Source organism: Artemia sp. Qi Xiang Cuo, chromosome 12 (assembly GCF_049724085.1).
Source record: "Artemia sp. Qi Xiang Cuo chromosome 12, ASM4972408v1, whole genome shotgun sequence".
Lineage (NCBI taxonomy): Eukaryota > Metazoa > Arthropoda > Branchiopoda > Anostraca > Artemiidae > Artemia > Artemia sp. Qi Xiang Cuo.
In genome coordinates, this window is record NC_142805.1 from 50,556,376 (window position 1) to 50,577,679 (window position 21,304).

The 21,304-nt window shown below is 34.7% G+C and overlaps 1 protein-coding gene across 1 annotated transcript in view; it reads left to right on the plus strand.

Annotated features, from left to right (window-relative positions):
• Window positions 1-21,304, plus strand: part of LOC148946230 (uncharacterized) — a 309,809-nt gene that overhangs the window by 285,623 nt on the left and 2,882 nt on the right. The window contains exons 66-70 of the mRNA XM_089097640.1: window positions 7,035-7,185; window positions 9,230-9,334; window positions 10,529-10,726; window positions 12,469-12,674; window positions 18,679-18,778. Coding sequence (XP_088953766.1) covers window positions 7,035-7,185; window positions 9,230-9,334; window positions 10,529-10,726; window positions 12,469-12,674; window positions 18,679-18,778 — 760 coding nt within the window. The remainder of the gene's footprint in view (window positions 1-7,034; window positions 7,186-9,229; window positions 9,335-10,528; window positions 10,727-12,468; window positions 12,675-18,678; window positions 18,779-21,304) is intronic.

Here is a 21,304-nt window from a genome sequence, read left to right on the forward strand (position 1 = left end):
CTTTTGTCCCAAATAGTATGCCTGGAGGATTTAAGAAATGGAGAAATCTAAGGTATGATTCTTTCCCTATTCTGCAGAATCGGTTCAATCCTTTTGCTGGAATCTTAATTATAAGAGTTAGTTCAAAAGCTTTATTTAATTTTTTTTAATTTATATTTGGAACAAATTCCCTGTTTTTCGCTATTACATTTTTCTCAAACAAGTCTTTGCCAAAAATCAGTGACCTAAAGTGTAAGTAAGGAGTGACCTGGGCTAAAAGTAACCTAAAATAAAAAAAAGAAGTTTGATGCCAATATTTGCATCAAAAGAAACCACTCTATATTGTCATTTAAATGTATAAAATTCATCGAGTTTAAAGTTAGGCATCGAATGCCATGAGCCTCAGAAAATTTTCCTTATTTTTGAAAGTGGGAAAAAACGCCCAAGGGAGAAAGAGATCTTGATGAAAATTACAACACAAAATTCTGCATATCAGAGAACCATACTGTAGAGGTTTCAAGCTCCCATCTACAAAAATGTGAGATCTTGTATAATTTTCTCCCAGAAAGCAAGATGCAGATCCGTGCTCATTCGTTTGTGATTTTTTCAGGGGATATCGCATCACACCAATAGTTCTAGAAAATTGGGAGATAGATTACTTGAAAAGAAATTGAAAGTTCTAGTGCCCATTTTAAATAGCCAATGAAATTGTAACACAGTAAAGTTGTGCTTTTTCTACTATTCGTGGCACCGAACCACAACTTTGATCCAAAGAGGGCAAACTTGTTATCGATAGAGAATTCTGAGATAGCCATTTGGTTTAAAGTTATCGGAACCTATAAATGAAGCTTTCCAGCTTCAGAAGTAGTAATGCTACATGGTGACATGTTTGTTCCTAAAGAGCCACTTAGTCCACATAAAATAAGCGGTTAGTATAGACACTTCTTATAAAGCTTGCTTTAACTAAGTTGCTTCGCTTGATGCTTGGTAAAAAGGTTTACAATGATCTAGTTGTTTTTTTAGTCTAGTTGTATCAGCTATTATAAAGGACAACTGGTAGATTATTTCTTTTAGAGGATGGGGGATCTGATGCCTCAAAAAATGTGTTTTTATGTTTTTGCATTTCTCATGAGCAGTCAGTTAAATATAGAAGAAGCTTGTGAGGGGGCGGGGTGCTATAAATTAACTTCTAATATCTCGGCATTTCAATTCATCCTGTAATATCCTGTGAAAATAGGTGGTGCGGGGTGATAGTTCCCTCCCTATTGCAAAAAAATCTTGTGCTTGTAAAATAAAATATTTTATTCATATGCATACTGGCACAAGTGATAGGGATGGAGGGGAATATTGAGTGTTATCTCGGATTTTTCTTGAAGGGGAGAGGCGACTGTTATCAGAAAGTTTTTTTTTATCGATGTTTATTTGGTTACTTTCGGTTGTATGTCTATCTTTTATTCAACGATTATGTGGCAATAAGCAATAAGTAAGGTACGACTCGTGCTTATTGTAATCGAAACTTTGTAGAATGTTTATAGTAATATATGCACTAAAAAGTAACATTTAATGATAATTCCAATCACGTCAAACTTGTCAAGTTTAAAGTCAACTAACAAAAGTTATGGGCCGGAGAAAATTTGCTTAATTTGTAAAAAAAGGGAAACCTTTTCGCAACTATGTTCTTTCATTTATGAATTGCCCTCACTTTTGGATTCATCCTAGCTGATCAGCTTTATTTCAAAATTCATTCCATCATTTTTTCCGCTTTTTACGAAAGAAATTATCTGTCATAGAAATTGTGTTGATCTTCATGCAAATATTTATGCTACAAATATAGGACGGTACCAATGAATTTCAAATATTAATATATGTAATTTGGCAGCAATCCACGGGGGAGGGGGTTATGAGGACGTGAGAACTTTTATCCCCATCATACCTTTGATAGGTCTGGGCATGGTTCGAAAAACGATCAGAAATTAAATATAAAAAACAACAATATAAAACAACACGCTTTATCAAATGAAAGAAAAGAACAACATTAGAACTCAAACGATCTGAAAGTATTTCATACATAAGGGGAGCTGAAGGGCACCCCCCCCCTAGCGTGCGCAACTGCCTTGATAACTGTTGATGAACCGGTATTGTGTAAAAGTAATTTTTATCTTTATTGTTTGTCGATTGATAGCTGGCGTAATTCTGTCTTATAAATTCAGCGAATTGGGCGTCAATTTGCGCAACATTGGCTTAGATTACAGCAACATTTGTGTCTTAAATTAAGGAGATTCAGCCCCAATTGCCTAATTGATTTTTATTAGATCGACATTTCTGTTTTTATAGTTAATTTACCTGTAAAGATCTCGCAATTTTTTTCTGTGATTCTTCAAAACCGTGCGAGTCTTGAATTTCGAATTGATAGCCGTGACTAAAACTAAAAATTTTCGAATATCTATTACCTTTGTTATTCCCTTTCAACAGTAAGCGGTGGCGTCGTAATACTTTTTCTTATAAATAACTATTTCCTTTGCTGATCCTTTTCAATAGTAAGCGGTGGCGTCGTAATACTGTTTCTTATAAATAACTTTTTCCTTTTTGATCCTTTTCAACAGTAAGCGGTGGCGTCGTAATACTTTTTCTTATAAATAACAATTTCCCTTGTTGATCCTTTTCAACAGTAAGCGGTGGCGTCGTAACACTTTTTCTTCTAAATAACTATTTCCTTTTTGATCCTTTTCAACAGTAATTGGTGGCGTCGTAACACTTTTTCTTATAAATAACAATTTCTCTTGTTGATCCTTTTCAACAGTAAGTGGTGGCGTCCTAATACTTTTTCTTAGAAATAAGTATTTCCTTCGTTGATCCTTTTCAACAGTAAGTGGTGGCGTCGTAATACTTTTTCTTATAAATAACAATTTCCTTTTTTGATCCTTTTCAACAGTAAGCGGTGGCGTCGTAACACTTTTTCTTCTAAATAACTATTTCCTTTTTGATCCTTTTCAACAGTAATTGGTGGCGTCGTAACACTTTTTCTTATAAATAACAATTTCTCTTGTTGATCCTTTTCAACAGTAAGCGGTGGTGTCGTAACACTTTTTCTTATAAATTAATTAAAAAAAACTTTCCACAAAATAAGTTATTTAAAGAAAAGTTAAAAACTACATTAAACCAAAAATGAGTAAAAATAAAATCAAATAATCTTTCAAGCGTGAAACTACCATAAATCTGCATCGATAAATAAATGACACCGAAACCGAACAGAAATTACAATGAATAACCGAGTCGAACTCAAAACGAGCAGAAATTAACATAAGTTGGGCTCAAAACCCCTGTGCCATCCCAAGGCCAGAAAAAAATTTGCCCTTTACTGAAAAAAATATAAATGTTTTTACTTTTGTAACTTTAATGAATCAAATAATATTAACTAATCAAAAATTTTGATTCCTAAATATCAGTATATGTATACTGAACTGACAATGCACATTCATTTGTATTTTTTTCAGTAAAGTTTAACAACAACAACAACAACAAAATAATACAGTATACCCACATCGATCTTTACTATAAAAATGTCAAGCCTTCCAATCACTTTCGACTATTAAAAGGGCACTAGCCCTTTCAATTTTCAATTCAATGAGCCCTTTTTGATGTTTTTACAACATCGCTTTCTATAAAAACCTTACATGCTCCCAGGGTATAACTTACAACCCTTGCCCTGAGGGTTGTGGGGGGGATGGGTTGTCATCCTTAAAGACCTAATTTCCAAAACTTTCAACTACGTTGAATAAAATGGATATCTAAAATGGCTATTTCGATTGGATGTTTTTGGGGGAAAGGTGGGTGTGACAGGGGGGCTAGTTGCCCTCCAACCACTTTCGACTATTAAAAAGGGCACTATCCCTTTGAATGTCCAATCGAATGAGCCCTTTTTCAAGTTTCTATGACAAAGATTTCAATAAAAAACCTTATATGCCCTTAGGGCATAACTTATAACCATTGCCCTGAAGACTGTGGGGGGAGTGTCCTGCTCAAAGGTATAATTTCTTGAACTTTAAACTGCGTGGAACAAAATGGCTATCTCAAAATTTTGATTGGATATGTTTGAGGAAATGGTGGTCATGGAAGGGGTGTTAGTTGCCTTCCAATCACTTTTGAATATTGAGACGTGCCCTCGCCATTTCCATTTCCAATCATAAGAGCCCTTCTTGAAATTTCTACGACGAAACCTTCTATAAAAGCTTTACATGCACCAAGGGCATGACTTAAAACCCTTGCCCTGAAGGTTTTAGGAGAGTGTCCTCCGCAAAAGAAAAACAATTTCTATCTGGAAATCAACAACGCTGAACAAAATGGCTATCTAAAAATTTTGATTGGATGTGTTTGGGGAGAAGGTGTGCGAGAGAGCGGGGTAGTTGCCCTCTAATCACTTTCGACTATTAAAAAGGGCACTAGACCTTTGAATTTCCAATCGAATGAGCCCTTTTTCAAGTTTCTACGACAAAGCTTTCAATAAAAACTTATATGCCCCCAGGGCATAACTTATGATTCTTGCTCTGAAGACTGTGATGGGGGGGGGGTTTCCTGCTCAAAGGTATAATTTCCTGAACTTTAAACTGCGTGGAACAAAACGGATATCTCAACATTTTGATTGGATGTGTCTGGGAAAATGGTGGGCGTGGAAGGGGTGTTAGTTGCCTTCCAATTTCTTTCGATTATTAAAAAGGGCACTAGCCATTTCAATTTCTAATCGAATGAGCCCTTTTTGAAGTTTCTACGTCAACGCGTTCTATAAAACCGCGTTCTTATATGCCCCCAGGGCATAACTTAAAACCCTTGCCCTGAGGGATGTGAGGGGGTTGTCATCCTCAAAGACCTAATTTCCTGAACTTTAAACTGCGTGGAACAAAATGGCTATCTCAAAATTTTGTGTGGATGTGTTTTGGGAAATATTGGGCGTGAGAGGGGGGTCAGTTGCCTTCCAATCACTTTCGACTATTAAAAAGGGCACTAGCCCTTTGAATTTCCAAAAGAATGAGCCTTTTTGGAAGTTTCTACGACAACGCCTTCTATAAAAACCTTATATGCCCCCAGGGTATAGCTTGCAACCATTGCCCTGAAGGCTGAGGGAGAGTGTCCTCCTCAAAAACATAATTTCTATCTGGAAATCAAGTACGCTAAACAAAATGGCTATCTCAAAATTTCCATTGGATATGTTTCGGGAAGTGATGGGCCCTGAACGGCTGTTAGTTGCCTTTCAATCACTTTCGACTATGAAAAAGGGCACTAGCCATTTCAATTTCCAATTGAATGATCCCTTTTTTGAAGTTTCTATGACAACGCTTTCTATAAAAACCTTATATGGCCCCAGGGCATAACCTAAAACACTTGCCCCGAGGTTTGTGGGGGAGTGTCCTTCTCAAAAACATATGTTCTATCTGGAAATCAACTACGCTGAACAAAATGGCTATCTCAAAATTTTGATTGGAAGTGTTTGGGGGACTGATGGGCGTGGGGGGGGAGGCTAGTTGCCCTCTAATCATTTTCGATTATTAAAAAGGGCACTATCCCTTTGAATTTCCAATCGAATGAGCATTTTTTGAAGTTTCAACGACAACGCCTTCTATAAAAACCTTATATGCCCCCAGGGCATAATTTACAACCCTCGCCTTGAAGGCTGTGGGTGAGTGTCCTCCTCAAAAACATAATTTCTATCTGGAAATCAACTATGCTGAACAAAATAGCTATCTCAAAGTTTTGATTGGATGTGTTTCGGGAAATGGTGGGCATGGAAGGGGTGATTAGTTGCCCTCCAATCACTTTCGACTATAAAAAGGGCACAAGCCACTCCAATTTCCAATTGAATGAGCCCTTTTCGAAGTTTCTACGACAACTTCTTCGATACGATGTGCCCTGCTCTAAAAGAAAAGAAAAAAAATAATACGTTGTGTCAACATCATTCTTATATGCCCTCAGGGCATAACTTAAAACCCTTGCCCCGAGGGTTGTGGGGGACTGTCCTCCTCAAAATCATATTTCTATTTGGAAATCAACTATGCTGAACAAAATGGCTATGTCAAAATTTTGATTAGATATGTTTGGGGGAATGATGGGCGTGGGGGGGGGGCTAGTTGCCCTCCAATCACTTTCCACTATTAAAAATGGGACTAGTCACTCCAATTTTCAATCGAATGAGCCCTTTTTAAAGTTTCTACGACAACTCCTTCGATACGAAGTGCTTGGGCATGGAGAAAAAAAATAATACATTGTGCCAACATCGTTCCTTACTTAGGCAGCGCTATTGCACTGTCTATGACAACTATTTCCTTTGTTGATCTTTTTCAACAGTAAGTGGTGGCGTCGTAATACTTTTTCTTATAAATAACTATTTCCCTTGTTTATCCTTTTCAACAGTAAGTGGTGGCGTCGTAATTCTTTTTCTTATAAGTAACTATTTCCTTTGTTGATCCTTTTCAACAGTAAGCGGTGGCGTCGTAACACTTGTTCTTATAAATAACTATTTCCTTTGTTGATTTTTTCAACAGTAAGTTGTGGCGTCTTAACAATTTTTTTTAGTCAATAGTATTCGGCAAGAATTATCCATGTGCTTTTCTTGCCATCACCATCGATTGTATGACTTATATAATTAGTTATAAATTAGTTATATGTAATAAGTTCTATAATAAGTTATAATTAGTTATATATAAATATTATAAATTACACTTCAATAATTTGTACAAAAAAAAAATTTTCTCCTGCTTTTTCTAATGGTCTTCGTGGTGCAGATGCCGGTCTCCTGATTCTCTGCCTTTGGCCGGAAGTATAATGCATGGTTGGGGGCAAATCATTCGACGTGTGAATAAATGAAATTTTGGAAGTGGAATTTTAAAAACGGATCTTTTTAAGGAAAATTGGATTTTCTGCTGATCATATGCCTTGAAATGCGAAATTTTATTTAGTAACACTGATGTCGTCTAGATACGATACAGTATCAATAAGCAATTTTGTTTAACAGGAAAATGGCTTATGCAAGTGATATTGTTAGTGAGTCACTTTTATTATTTCAGGTCGGCTCAACAGATGGAAATACTACTTATATAGAAGTAACACATTTGAAGAAAACTGTCACATATCACTTTAGGGTAACTGCTAAGAATTGTAAAGGATATGGAACCCCTTATGCTCCCGACGAGGGAATTGTTGTCGGAAAACGAATAAGTACGTACTCCTCTCATATTATTTCAATCTCAATTTAGATTAAAACACAGTCTGTTCATATGTCTTCAATTTTTAAGATCTCGGAAAGCTTTGTCTATGCTAAATTTGCTAGTTTATCTGCTGTTTAAGTTGCCAAATCTGATTTATTTTTCAGAACGGATCTGTTTTCCGTACGAAAATTTGGTGAAATCATTTCCCCAGGGTCTTAGAAATCGTCAGTGTAAATGTTTTTGATATATAATCTAATAATTATATATCGAGTTCATAGAAATTGCTTACTGAAAATTGTTTACTGAGTTTACTATGGTTCGAATTCTGTAATTCAGCTGTTCTTTTTAGTTTTGTTTCATTGCTTTTGATCGATTTCGTCAGTTCACATTGAGATAGAAATATATCCATTTTTTCACGTTTTCCCAGTATTCTTGCACTGTGCGTAAATTTTTCATGCAAAATATGAGTTGGGCAATATTTGCTGTTACCTTTTTAAGTTAAATGACCTTATCTTACTTTAAAAAATATTTTTAAGGAAATGGGTGGGTGGACCATATTTTAAATGATAGGATTAGGCAAACCCGTGGCTTCAATTTTTAAGGAAACGTCGGTTAGACACTTTTTCCGATGACGGGTTGCCAAAACACGAGAAAACTATTCTTAGACCTCATTCTTCTGTAGTTTTTGAAGAGGGAACTTTTAACTAGTCTCAGGAAAGATGCAATTTTGAAATAAGGTGTTATTGATAAAATGTCTGTATCAAATTAAATAAAAAAAAAACAGGATTTTTTTAACTGAAAGTAAGGAGCGACATTAAATCTTAAAATGAACAGAAATTATTCCGTATGTGAATGGGGCTGTCCCCTCCTCAACGCCTCGCTCTTTACGCTAAAGTTTTTTTTTGTTCTAAAAAATAGATTTGTGAGAAAGAGTCAAACTTTAGCGTAAAGAGCGAGGCGTTGAGGAGGGGACAGCCCCCTCATATACGGAATAGTTTCTATTCATTTTAAGCTTTAATGTCGCTCCTTACTTTAAGTTAAAAAACTTGTTTTTTTATTTAATTTCTGAACGTTTTTAAATTAATGCAAGTTTCGATTTTGGCTCACCGTACATGAATAATTAAAACGAAATTTGCATGTTAATTTTTACTTTATTTGGCTAAATGGCTTTCTCGAAAGTTGTTTGATTTTATTTATGAACGCTTTATTAGTAATAAATATACGAAACTTACGAATTAACTTACGTAACGAACTTCTATGTCCGTATATTTTATTATGTATTTTAGGGGGGTTCGCCTAGTCAATACCTCGCTCTTTACGCTAAAGTTCGAATTTTTTTCCAATTCTTTAAGAATGACCCTTTAATCACAAAGGCCGTTAATAAGAATAAATAGCTCTTATAAAAGCACTGAAAAACTTTAACATAAAGAGCGAGGTATTGACTAGGGGCGAACCCAATGATATACGTAATAGTTTCTGTTCGTTTTAAGTTTTGATGTTGAAAAGTTTTCAGTTGGAAAGTTTTTCAGCTGAAAACTTGTTTTTTGCTGTTTTTTTTTATTTAATTTCTGATAGTTTTTTTTAAATAGTGCTGGGAAATCCGGTGCCCCCTTCATAGCAATGTCCCTTCCCCCATGGCAGTTTGTTACCACGAACTTTTTGATCAAAGAAATATTCACAAATATTGCCCTTTATGTAGCAAATATTATCAGATTAGAGTCCATGCACTGTTATTTTGATTAGAACTTGACTTCAATATTTTTTCTTCGAATTTTCGTTGCTGAGACTTCATATTTCTAAGCGTTTTTTTTTTCTTATTTACTCAATTCTTGTCTCGTAGGATTGATAAGAAAACGTTAATGGTCAACAATAAAAAGAAGCTTCAGAATTTAATTTGTAGTTTATACATTAAATTTCCTAACAGTCTATACAAAACCTTTCCAATTGTACACGATCGACGGTATCCATATTTGAGTGTGCCGATAATTTTTTAACACATGTCATGTTTGGTATTTGTGATTAATATTTAAAACTTTAAAATTCAATAATTTTAGCGCCACCTTCACAACCGACCAACTTCAGAGTTGTTGACGTTACGAGTCGATCAGTGACACTTCAATGGGGTCCACCAAGCAGTAGTGGAGGAGCAGAAGTTACGGGTACGTGATCTTTTGTCTTGGCTCTTTTTGGCTCTTTCTGTATTTCCATTCTCGATCCCTTTCAATCTATCTATCCATCTTCCTCTCATATTTCTCTATTCTCTCTTTCCATTCTACCATCCCTCTCTTATTTCTCTTTTTTCTCTTTTTGGTTTCTCTCTTTTAGTCTTATGTTCTTTCTCACTCTATTTTGTTTCTATTGATTCTTAGATTTTTAGGATCTCCATAGGTCTCATCATTCTCTCTCTATCCCCTTTCGTATTGTACAGGGGCATAGCTCCAGAATTTTTATCGGGAGAACATTGGGGGTGGGGCAACTGCGCTGCACGATAAAGCGTTGCACGGTGACCTTGAAGAGTGGCGCCCCTCGAACAAATTATAGCCTAGTAAACGACACAGAATTTTGTACTAGATTCCGATTAATGGATAATTCTTTTGCATTTGGTCTGTTTTGAAGGACTTTTTTTGGCTGATGTACATCTTCCTAGCTAATTTGTAAACTATGGGTTGCCATCCTGTTCTAGCATAATATTTGTAGGCATGCGTTTTAATGAATCGGAGGTAATAGGCTTGAGATTGTCTGTATAGGATTTCGACGCTTGTCGACAGAAGAGTATCGCCAAGTGTGAAAAACACTGTTGTTACCAAGATGGGCCCAGGATTGCACAAAGCTTCTGCTTATAAGTTATGCTTAGTTTATGCATAGACGTTAGATTTTGTACTTATAAAATTTTCTGTATTGGGCAAAGTTTTGAATTTACGAATTCATTGCACTTTTCTTGTTCTGTGAGTAATTAAAACAATTGCTGCACTTTATGTAGAATCTGTAGAGATAGTTTCTTTCGATAGCACGTTATCTGCATTCTTCTAGTCTAAATCTGCTGTGGAAGAAATGTTTCGAATCGTCCCAATGACAATTTCGTAATTATCTTTCCCTTTAAAATCTTCGGCAGTGCCATTTTGAATGTTCATTTGTTGGTTATAAATGAATCGCTAAATGAATACAAAGATATTTTTGTTTCAACTTTCTAATATATTTAGTAGTGGACTGTTTTTGACGGCCTCTTTGAAGCATAAAAAAGTTTCTTTCCATATTTATAGTCACACATTTGTGCGTTTTAACCTTTCTTTTTCTTTTTTTGGATTTATAACCATTGGTCGTAGTTTAATTTTCTTACCTACACTATCTTTTAGGTTATATTGTCGAGAAAAAAGTTGAAGGGACTGATAAATGGGAGAAAATAGTCACGCTGGACTCAACTGTAACTCTCTATGTAGTACAGAACTTAAAAGAACGGTCCGAAAAGCTGTACTTCCGAGTTACAGCTGAGAATCCAATTGGACTAAGTGAGCCTGCAGAAACAGGAGCAGTTGCTCTCAAAACTCATGCAAGTAAGTGTTTTCAAACAAGGCTGTTCATCAGTCTTCTTTTCTTTCTAATTTTGATGATATTTAAATGTTCCTTAATGTGACAAACCTTTTCCAATGACAATATAATTCAAAGTATAGTAAGTAAGTGGTTACCCAAGGTTACTCGGTGGATCACTAACAATTAATGAAATTATAAATGGTTTGATCCTAATCATCTAGAGTTTAGTGTTCGAAGATCTTATTTCTCATTTATCACAAACGGTAAATGGTTCTCAATTCCTACCGTACGGTAAAGAATGTGCGTTGGACATTACAGTCCCTACCGGCGGTACTGATCTTTGTTCCATGGCCCTTCAGCCAGAAAGTGTAAAAGAGGATTGGGGGTCAGCCATTCTGTGTTTCCCCACACTCTTCCTATTTACCATCCTTATATTTCTCCAGGTACCAATTTAGAGCTTGGTTGAGTCTGGCCCAGCGTATGAAGTCAAAGCACTGGCCCCTGCTCTCAACCAAATAACCTGAGACACCAGGGCTTGAGCCTCTGCCCTAACAGATATAAAGTTTTTGCGCAAAGCGCTGCAATACAGGCTCAAATTAAACAGATTTCACACTCATTTAGCCGAGAGTTCAATCATGGTCCATAAAAGAGCCCAGTTGGTCACTTCCATTACACCCTCCCTCATCCCCTTCAAATATGTTGGGTAGTGGCTGCTCCGCCTCTTATAATGTACTATAATCATATTTTTAAGGAGCCAATTTCTTCTGTTTGGCCCTTATTATTATGTTCCTATGATGTTATCTACAAAAGAAAAGATTTGTATTTATAAATTTTTTTCTCCAGCCACTTTCATTTTGATGTGGTTTAGAGGATACGGAATCAGCTTGGTAACTAATGGCTTTACCAATACTGACGATTTTCCTGTCCAGGTTAACATAAGGGCCTTTTGCTTTCTTTAGTTTTAAGTCTTTATCATTTGTATCGCATCGTTTTTCCTTTTTATTTACATTGTCTAAACCGAACTTATTTCTTTCCTAAATACGGATTCAATTTTCGGTAAATATTTTGTATGTTTCTGCTATTTCCACCAATGAAGAAATTCCTTAGGTATTTTCATAGACCGCACTGCCTTTCCATGACGTATAAATAACAGTTCAATATGGAAAATCCTTTTATTAGACAGTGAATCACAACAAAATAATCTCTGGATATTTCGATCACACATACAGGTAAACCTATCTATCTGCTGATGATGGCAGCTGTACATGTGACCAAAACATCCAGAGATTATTTTGTTGTGGTTCACTGTCTTATAAAAGGATTTTCCTTTTTGAACTGTTATTTATACGTGAAGAAATTCCTGCTCTGATAACTGCATGTTTTCTGCTGTTTTCTTTATCCTTTGTTATAGAATAGTTTTAAAGGAATTGAAACATCGTTAGAAAAGAGTTAATAACAATCGGAGAACAAACCATTGCTATCTTGTTCCTTCACAGGAGAAAGAGAAACTGCAAAAAATATTATAAACTCATTGTATACAGGACAAAATATGCGAAGAATAAAACTTCTGCACCATACAGTGAATCTGTGACATTTCAGGGGAAGAAAAATTTGTAAGGTTTATCGCCTTCTCTTTTACTTTATTTCTGTGCCACCTACCTTGTCCAATGTCGTTATGAACGTGGCAATGAAGTCATTTTCTTATTTGCTACTATCTACAAATAAGTGAAGTATTCAATTCGTACTAACATAGATTTATTGTTAGCTGCACCTGGCCCGCCTACTGCGCCTCTTGAAATACGCCCAACTGGTCCTCATTCAATTATTGTGGAATGGGGTGAGCCAGAAAGTGATGGTGGTGCTCCAATTGAAGGATATGTCCTAGCTGCCCGAGATACAAGGAAAACTATGTGGATGGAAGTTGGGACTGTAGAAGCTGGGGTGACAAGACTGAATATTAAAGATATGCAGGTTAGTATCAATTAACTTAAGTTCCAAAATTTGGTTGGAAATACAGATGTAGACATAAAAAAATAAATTTACTACGCATAGCAAAATTAGAAAAGAAAAAACATGTAGAATTAATTAACCTGACAAATTCACTAAGAACCTTCGTAGAAGTTTATATTTGATTTAATATTAGAGCTGTAGAATAGAAATAGATATTTGCCATAGATAGTCATATTTCGGGTAAATGGGTAAAGAATTAAATGAAAAAAGAGCAATTAAACTAGAAAACAAAAATGGAAAAAAAAACAACTGTAAAACACGATGAAGATATTTGCCAAAGCAAAAGAAATAAAACAAATATCTGAAGTTAAGTGACATGATGAACATTCTAAGAACTTTCATAGACCTTCCTAAAGTTTAATTGAAAATTTGCCGTAAATCTAGAAAAATGTGTGTGCCATAAATAACCGAAATAACAAAAAGAATATACTGAATCAAGTGAAATAATGAGCTAAGAACATCAGCATTATTTCATAAACCTCAATAGAAATTGCGACTACAATACTAAGAAAAGCCATTTGCCATAGGTGGTAAAATGGAAAAAAAAATGTTTGTAATTGAGAACATCCATAGAACTCCCTAAAATCTAATTAAAAATGAAAGTACAGCTACAAAAAGAAATATTCCAGATTAAATCGATAATCCAATTAAAAAAAAAACTTATGCTGAATTAAGATATATAATGCACTTCTTAAGATCTTCAATAGAACTTCCTAAAATAAAACTTGAAGTAGAGCTATAAAAGTAAAAAGAAAAATGTGCCATAGGTAGCCAACTTATAAAAAAAAGTATCTGGGAATAAGTGAAATAACAAACTTATCAAGAACGTCCATGAGAATTTCGAAAAATTAAAATGGAAATATAACTCTAAGAATGAAAAAGGGTAAATGTCATTAATAGCCAGATTAAAAAGAAGTTTCTGGAATTAAATAAGCTAGTGAACTTTCTAAGAGTTAAAAAAAAACTGTTGAACTAAAAAAATATATTTTCCATAGATAAGTAAATTTAAAAGACATCTTGGACAAAGTGGCATGACCAACTTCCAAACACCTTCCCTAAAATTTAACTGAAAATTTGACTGTAGACCTAGGAGAAATATTAGCTCTATTCCACATTTCATGGAGCCTACTGGGCTCCATGTATGATTCAAGATGCATACCTTATTTTTTTGTTGTTGTTGTGTATGTATTGTTAATAAAACAATTTGAGATTGGTATTCAAATGTTGAAACAAAAGAAGAATTAAGCAGAAGGATGATATTACACCTGTCTAAGATCTACGTAATATATCTGTCGACAGAGTGTGTAAAAATTTAATTTTTATGTGACATCGATTTTAAAAGCTGTTAATATTTGGGACATTGCAAGAAATCTGCTGTTAGGGTAAAAAGCTCTGACTAGGATAGAAGTGAAATTTTCGGAAAAAGATTGCCCTTTTCATAGAATTCAGTAAATTTGACGTAATCTCACTGAATACAAAAAAAGTTCGATGATGCACAAAAATATAAAGTTCTTTGTGTAAGGAATGCATTTTAGATTATTATTTCTTTTGAAATATAAAAGTAATTACAAAAATACGGACTTGTATGAATTTGAGTTAGTGTCTCTTTGTATGTTTTTCGAGATTTTTTTTTGTGGAAGTCTGAGCATTTTTCCCAAGTTGTCGCGAGCTTAATTCCAGTGATAAATTGCGTAAATGACGATTTAAAAGGAATTCAAATCTATAAAAAAAAGATGATAAATTTAAATATAAATCTTAATTCTGTTATGAACCTGTTTGAAATTTTAGTTTATAGGTTTGTCTCGTAAGGGTCTGGTATCAAAGTCAAAACCGGAATTTCGATCATACAATCATTGAACAAGTGATCTCTTTTGCACATTACGCAATGAAATGACAAACCACAACCCCTTTTTGCTATAATATATATATATATATATATATATATATATATATATATATATATATATATATATATATATATATATATATATATATATATATATGTATATATATATATATATATATATATATATATATATATATATATATATATATATATATATATATATATATATGTATATATATGCGCATAACTACTTCAGAGGGGTATTGTCGAAACCTTCTATTAAATGAAAGGAATTGCCAGTATATGCTATTTTCACGAGTTGGTTCAGTCAATTCTGATGTTTTTTCTCTTTATTTAAATAATGTGGAACTGAAACTGGTATAACAGTTTAGATATCTTGGATAATTATAGATGAAAATTTGTCGTTCCATGAACAAGTTAAAACTCTATCGTTAAAAGTTTCTAGGAATGTTGGGATTATGTACCGTTTCCGCCATGTTTTTCCAGTTAATATACTTAAATCAATTTACTTTTCTCTGGTCCACCCTTTTCTTCTATATTGTGTTTCTGTGCGGGCTTCCAGTTTTCCTTCAGTTTATTAACCCCTTCAAATTTTACAAAACAAAGCGACAAGGATGCTTTTTCAGATTGATATTAGGTCTTCTTATCAGCTGGAATTTTTTCTTTACATCAAGTTCATGTCATTGCAATATCCCAGATATGTCACAATTACGTTTTTCGCCAGTTAGCAGATTTCCATAGAAGTTCCCCTCTAAACTCGAAGTGTCATTCATATCCGACATCACTCAGGTTTGATTTCTCGCAGGAGTTTAGGCGAACAACCAGAGCAGGATTTAATTTGAGACATATTGGTGCAAAGGTGTGGAATTCTAGTCCCCTTGATATTAGAGAGTGTGCTGATTACCAGCAGTTTCGCAGAAGGGTGAGGAAGCTTATCTCTGAAGGTTGACTTTGGTTTTACTTACCTTGTTTGTATTTGGGCAGTTGTCCAAGAAGCTTGTTGTTTTTTTTTCATTTAATTTGTTAACGGTGTTTAATAATTTGTTGTAATTTTTAATGCGCTCAATTATGCCACCAGGCATGTTCGCAGGTGTATTTTGTAGTATTATGTATATTTCATTAATAAAATATCTGTATCTGTGTAAATATATATATATATATATATATATATATATATATATATATATATATATATATATATATATATATATATATATATAGTATATATGTATATATATATATATATATATATATATATATATATATATATATATATATATATATATATATATATATATATATATATATATATATATATATATATATATATATATATATATATATATATATATATATATATATATATATATATATATATATATATGTATATATATATAAATAAGAATTAGAATATAATTCCTTGGATGCATAACGCTAAATCTAAGTTTTTGAAATATAGCAAAATTATTGTCTTATGTTGAAATATTAAAACCATGGGACTATTACTGCTACTAACAATTCAACGCAGTACCTAGCCTCTTGAGGCCAACGTTGCTATGCATGCTCCTCCTCCATACCAATCTGTTCAGAGCCTCCCTCTTTACACCCTTCCAGGAAGGTTCCATTTCCCTTAAATTTTTCCTTACGACATCCTCCCATCCCAACCTAGGGTGACCTGCTTTCTGTTTATCCCCAGATGGTTGGCCGAAAAGGATAATCTTTGGCAATTTTTCATCTTTCATCTGCAGGACGTGCCCTATCCATCTCAATCTTTCTCTCATTATAGCCCTAGAAAGCAGGATTGAACCATCCTTTTCGCACATCCTACTGTTTGAATTACGGTCAGTCAGCTGGGTACCTAAAACAGTCCGTAGGCAATTTCTCTGGAAAACATATAGCAAATATTTCTCTGTTTTTTCGGAGCTCCCACGCTTCAGAACCATATTTAACCTGCTGTCATCACTGTAGCTTCTAATATTAGAATCTTATTTCGAACACTTATCTTGCTATTCTTCCAAACTTTTTTCAACTATGAAAAAACGCCAGGGGCCTTGGTTATTCTAGTTTTAACATCTTCATTGCACCCACCGTCTTTACTAATTATGCTACCATGGTAAGTGAAGCTGTCCACTTGATCGATCTTTTCGTTACCCAATGTCACCTTTTCACATTTACTTATTCCTAGCCTTAGTGACTTAGTCTTCTTAAAATTAATTGTCATACTTATTCTAGCACACTGAACTCGCAAAACCTCTAAAAATTCATTCATTTTACTTACATCTTTATCTAGGCTACTTAAGTCATCAGCATAATGTGAGTCCAGGGAAGTTTTTCTTCCCAATTCGATTCTGTGTTCTCCCATTACCTTTCCTCTGCTCCTTAAAACAGAGAACATCAAAATGATCCATATAAATGGAGATAGAACACAACTCTGCTCAACTCCTGATTTAATACGTTACCAGCTACTAACCTCATTTCCTACCTTAACTCCAGCAGTGTTATTCTTGTACATAGTACTAATCACTTTGATGTATTTGTCTGGTATACCATACAAAAATAAGACATTCGGCAAAGCTCTTCTTTCAGCTGAATCGAACGGTTGCTCATATCTCTAAACTTGAGGACGAAACAATGAAGAATAACATAGTATAAGCTCAAATAATGAACTGAAACCTCAGAAACAGAAAAAAAAACTCAGTTTAACCGAGACACATTGACGGTATTTGGTTAGGCATAAAAGCCTGGGGTTGTTCCAGTTTTGTTATTTCGTTTTGGATCTCTGCTCCAGCAAAGACTTCTTTTTTCCATTTTTAATCCCAGAAGAGAAATCCCGCACGTTTGGCCCAGCAGGGGCTTCATAAAGGTAATTCCAAAAGTTTGCCTCATCATAATCGTGACTTTGAATGGCGCAGAAGACTGATTTTGAGGGGGGCCCCTCCGAGAAAATTATAGCCCAGTCAACAGCAAAACGTTCCATTTAATTTTGAGCAATAGGGGAGTGAATGAAGAATGCACATAACTCTGTGGGTTTCAGGTGGCTAGGTATTGCGATGACATGACAATTGTAACTCAGTTGAATTTACGTCTATTAAATCGACACAGCACCGTTTTATGATATCATACAATATGAAATTATTTCTTGTCCTGGTTTATTTGCTTTGTAGCATGCCACGCAGATAAAGAACTGTGTGAAGTGCGAGGAGGAAAAAATAGGTCAGAATTTTGTTTGTGCAGCTGACGAAAAATTACAATACCGACCATATCAAAATGACAACTTTTCCCTCCTTGGAGTAATATTAGTTTTATTAAGTCTAAGGGGTCTAAGGTCTTAGGTCTAAACCACAACTTTTTTCTGAGATTTTTTTTTTCAAAATTGTAAAGTTTTTACGACAGTACCGAATTTTTGTCAGTGTTGCGATAATAAGCGGCAAAAATAAATAGCCAAAATTAGTACTAAATTGTACTTTATCTCCTTAAACTAGACTGTATCGATAATTCTTTGAATTTGACAAATACTTCGAGATCGATTTCATGGGTCTTTTTAAATGGCCGCGACTTGAATAAATCGTCCTATAGCTTTATTTTATTAATGAAATAGTTTGATATAGTTGATTGTTGATTTGAAATGTCATCATTGAACAATGGTTGATTTGAAATGTCATCTGCTTCTGATTAACGCACACATTGTTAATTATTCTTCAGCTTTTCACAAGAAATTGCGCAGGTTCTTAAAGTTAAGCCCTGTTTGGAACCTTTTTCGTTCAACCCTGGTAATTTTAACCACTTGGGCCCAGCTGTATTATTTATTTTAGACTCTTTCTCCCCCTCTTCCCTTGAAGATTAGGGAAACCTAATGAGATGTCTCTATAGGATTGTAGATATTAATATGCTCTTAACATGCTACTGCAGTAATTTTTTCTGCTGTTTTTAAAGTAGAGAATTTGCTTAAAATATTAAAAGTATAAATTTTTATTACATGCCTTCCTATTTGGATTGGATATCCTTTAAATTTTTAGGTTTAAGACCTGGTTTGTTGGCCCTGACTTTTCTTATTTTCAAATAAATTTAAGTTGACATCTAACTTTTTTCTTTTTCTAGGAGAGTCATTCTTACGATATTCGAGTGTTCGCACGGAATGAGGTAGGCCTGAGTGAACCTTTAGAGTCAGAAGAGCCAATTAAAGTCATACGGCCTCCAGGTAAGTTTTCTCCCATTTGTCGACATTTTATATTGTACTGTCTGTAAAGATTTTGTTCTTGCTTAGTTTTATATTTTAATTATGTTTTTTCCAAATAAAATTTTCTATTAAATAAAAGTTCAAAATAAGGATAAAATCCTTTTTAATAGACAGTGTATAGAAATTCACAAAAATACCTGACATTTCGATCACGGTATATGTGACCGAAATATCTGGTATTTTTGTGAATTTATATACATTGTCTATTAAAAAGGATTTTATCCCTATTTTGAACTTTTATTTTATCGTCATGGAAAGGCAGTCTGGTCTCCGAAATTATCTACAACAAAATTTTCTATCTACCTATTTAATTACAAACTTCTCTGTTTTCTTTTTGTTATTAGCATTATGTTTTGGTGTAAATGCTCTGAATTGAAATGCCATGTAGGTTTATCTTCTGGAATTTTCCTTGAAAATATGAGTCACTGATGATGCTCAAAAGAAATAAAAGTATAAATAATAAGTCATCAGAATACTATAGACACCCAATCAGGCTGTTTTGAGCCACTTCCCTGCATCTTCTCTCTAAGGAGGACAAGAACATTAAAACATGTATTGCAGCGTGCTTTACATTTCCCTTCAAACCATTTTTTTTTAATTGAACTAAGTATAATTTGAATAATATCGCCTCTTCCTTCGTTTTTTTCTAATTAACCCCCTCCCCCTCCGTAAAAGAAATTCCTATGCATGTGATTGTCCTAAGTGCTTGGATTTTGGCCCTTATCACACCAATGTGTATTTTGACCTTTTACGGCCGTTATTTCAGCGGACACTACCATTCAACGTAGTATTTCTCTTGTAAGCATTATCATAGGCAGCGCGCTAGCGCTGCCTAAGTTAAGAATGATGTGGGCACAATGTGTTTTTTTTTTCCTCCATACCCAGGCACTTCGGATCGAAGGAGTTGTCGTATAAACTTCGAAAAGGGCTATTCGATTTGAAATTGGAGTGGCTAGTGCCCTTTTTAATAGTCGAAAGTGATTGGAAAGCAACTAACACCCCTTCCACGCCCACCATTTCCCCAAACGCACCCAATAAAGATTTTGGGATAGCCATTTTGTTCCACGCAGTTCAAAGTTCTCCCCCCACAGTCTTCAGGGCAAGGGTTATAAGTTATGCCCTGGGGGTATATAAGGTTTTTATTGAAATCTTTGTCGTAGAAACTTGAAAAAGGGATCATTCAATTGGAAATTGAAAGGGCTAGTGCCGTTTTCAATAGTCGAAAGTCCCACTCTCACGCCCATCTTTTCTCCAAATACATCCAATCAATATTTTAGATAGCCATTTTATTCAACGTAGTTGAAAATTTTGGAAATTAGGTCTTTAAGGATGACAACCCCTCCCCCCCCAGCCCTCAGGGAAAGGGTTGTAAGTTATGTCCTGGAGGCGGAGAAGTTTTTATTGAAAGCGTAGAAACTTCAAAATGGCTCATTCAGTTGGAAATTGAAAGGGCTAGGGCCATTTTTAATAGTTGAAAGTGATTGGAGAGCGACCCCCCTCTCACGCCCACAATTTTTCCAAAAATATCCAATCAAAATTTTGAGATATCTATTTTGTTCAACGTAGTTGAAAGTTCTTGAAATTAGGTCTTTTAGGATGATAACCCCCTCAGAGCCCTCAGTGCAAGGGTTGTAAGTTATTTCCTGTGGGCATTTAATGTTTACATAGAAAGTTGTTCTAGAAATTTCAAAAAGGGCTCATTTGATTGGAAATTGAAATTGCCTTTTTTAATAATCGAAAGTGAGTGGAGAGTAATTAACCCCCCTCTTATGCCCACCATTTCCCCAAAAACAGTCAATCAAAGTTTAGAGATAGCCGTTTTCTTCAACGTAGTTGAAAGTTCTGGAAATTATGTATTTAAGGATAACAAACCCCCCAGAGCCCCAAGGGCGAATTAGCAGAAACATTTTGTCACAAATGCAAAAAGATTGTATATCATACAAATAAATAAAGTTATGCCATGGGGGCATATAAGGTTTTTATTGAAATCTTTGTCGTAGACACTTGAAAAAGGGCTCATTCGATTGGAAATTCAAAGGGCTAGTGTCCTTTTTAATTGTTGAAAGTGATTTGAAGGCAATTAACCCCCCTCTCACACCCATCTTTTTTCCAAACACATCCAATCAATATTTTAGATAGCCATTTTATTCAACGTAGTCCAAACTTTTGGAAATTAAGTCTTTAAGGATGACAACCCCCCCCTCCAGAGCCCTCCGGGCACGAGGTGTAATCTATTCCGTGAGGGTATATAAGGTTTTTTATTGACAGCGTAGAAACTTCTAATAGGTTCAGTCACTGGGATATGAACAGTACTGGAGCCTATTGAAAGACTTGAAAGAGATTGGAGAGCGACCCCCCTCTCACGCCCACCATTTTTCCAAAAACGTCCAATCAAAATTTTGAGATATCCATTTTGTTCAACGTACTTGAAAGTTCTTGAAATTAGGTCTTTTAGGATGATAACCCCCTCAGAGCCCTCAGTTCAAG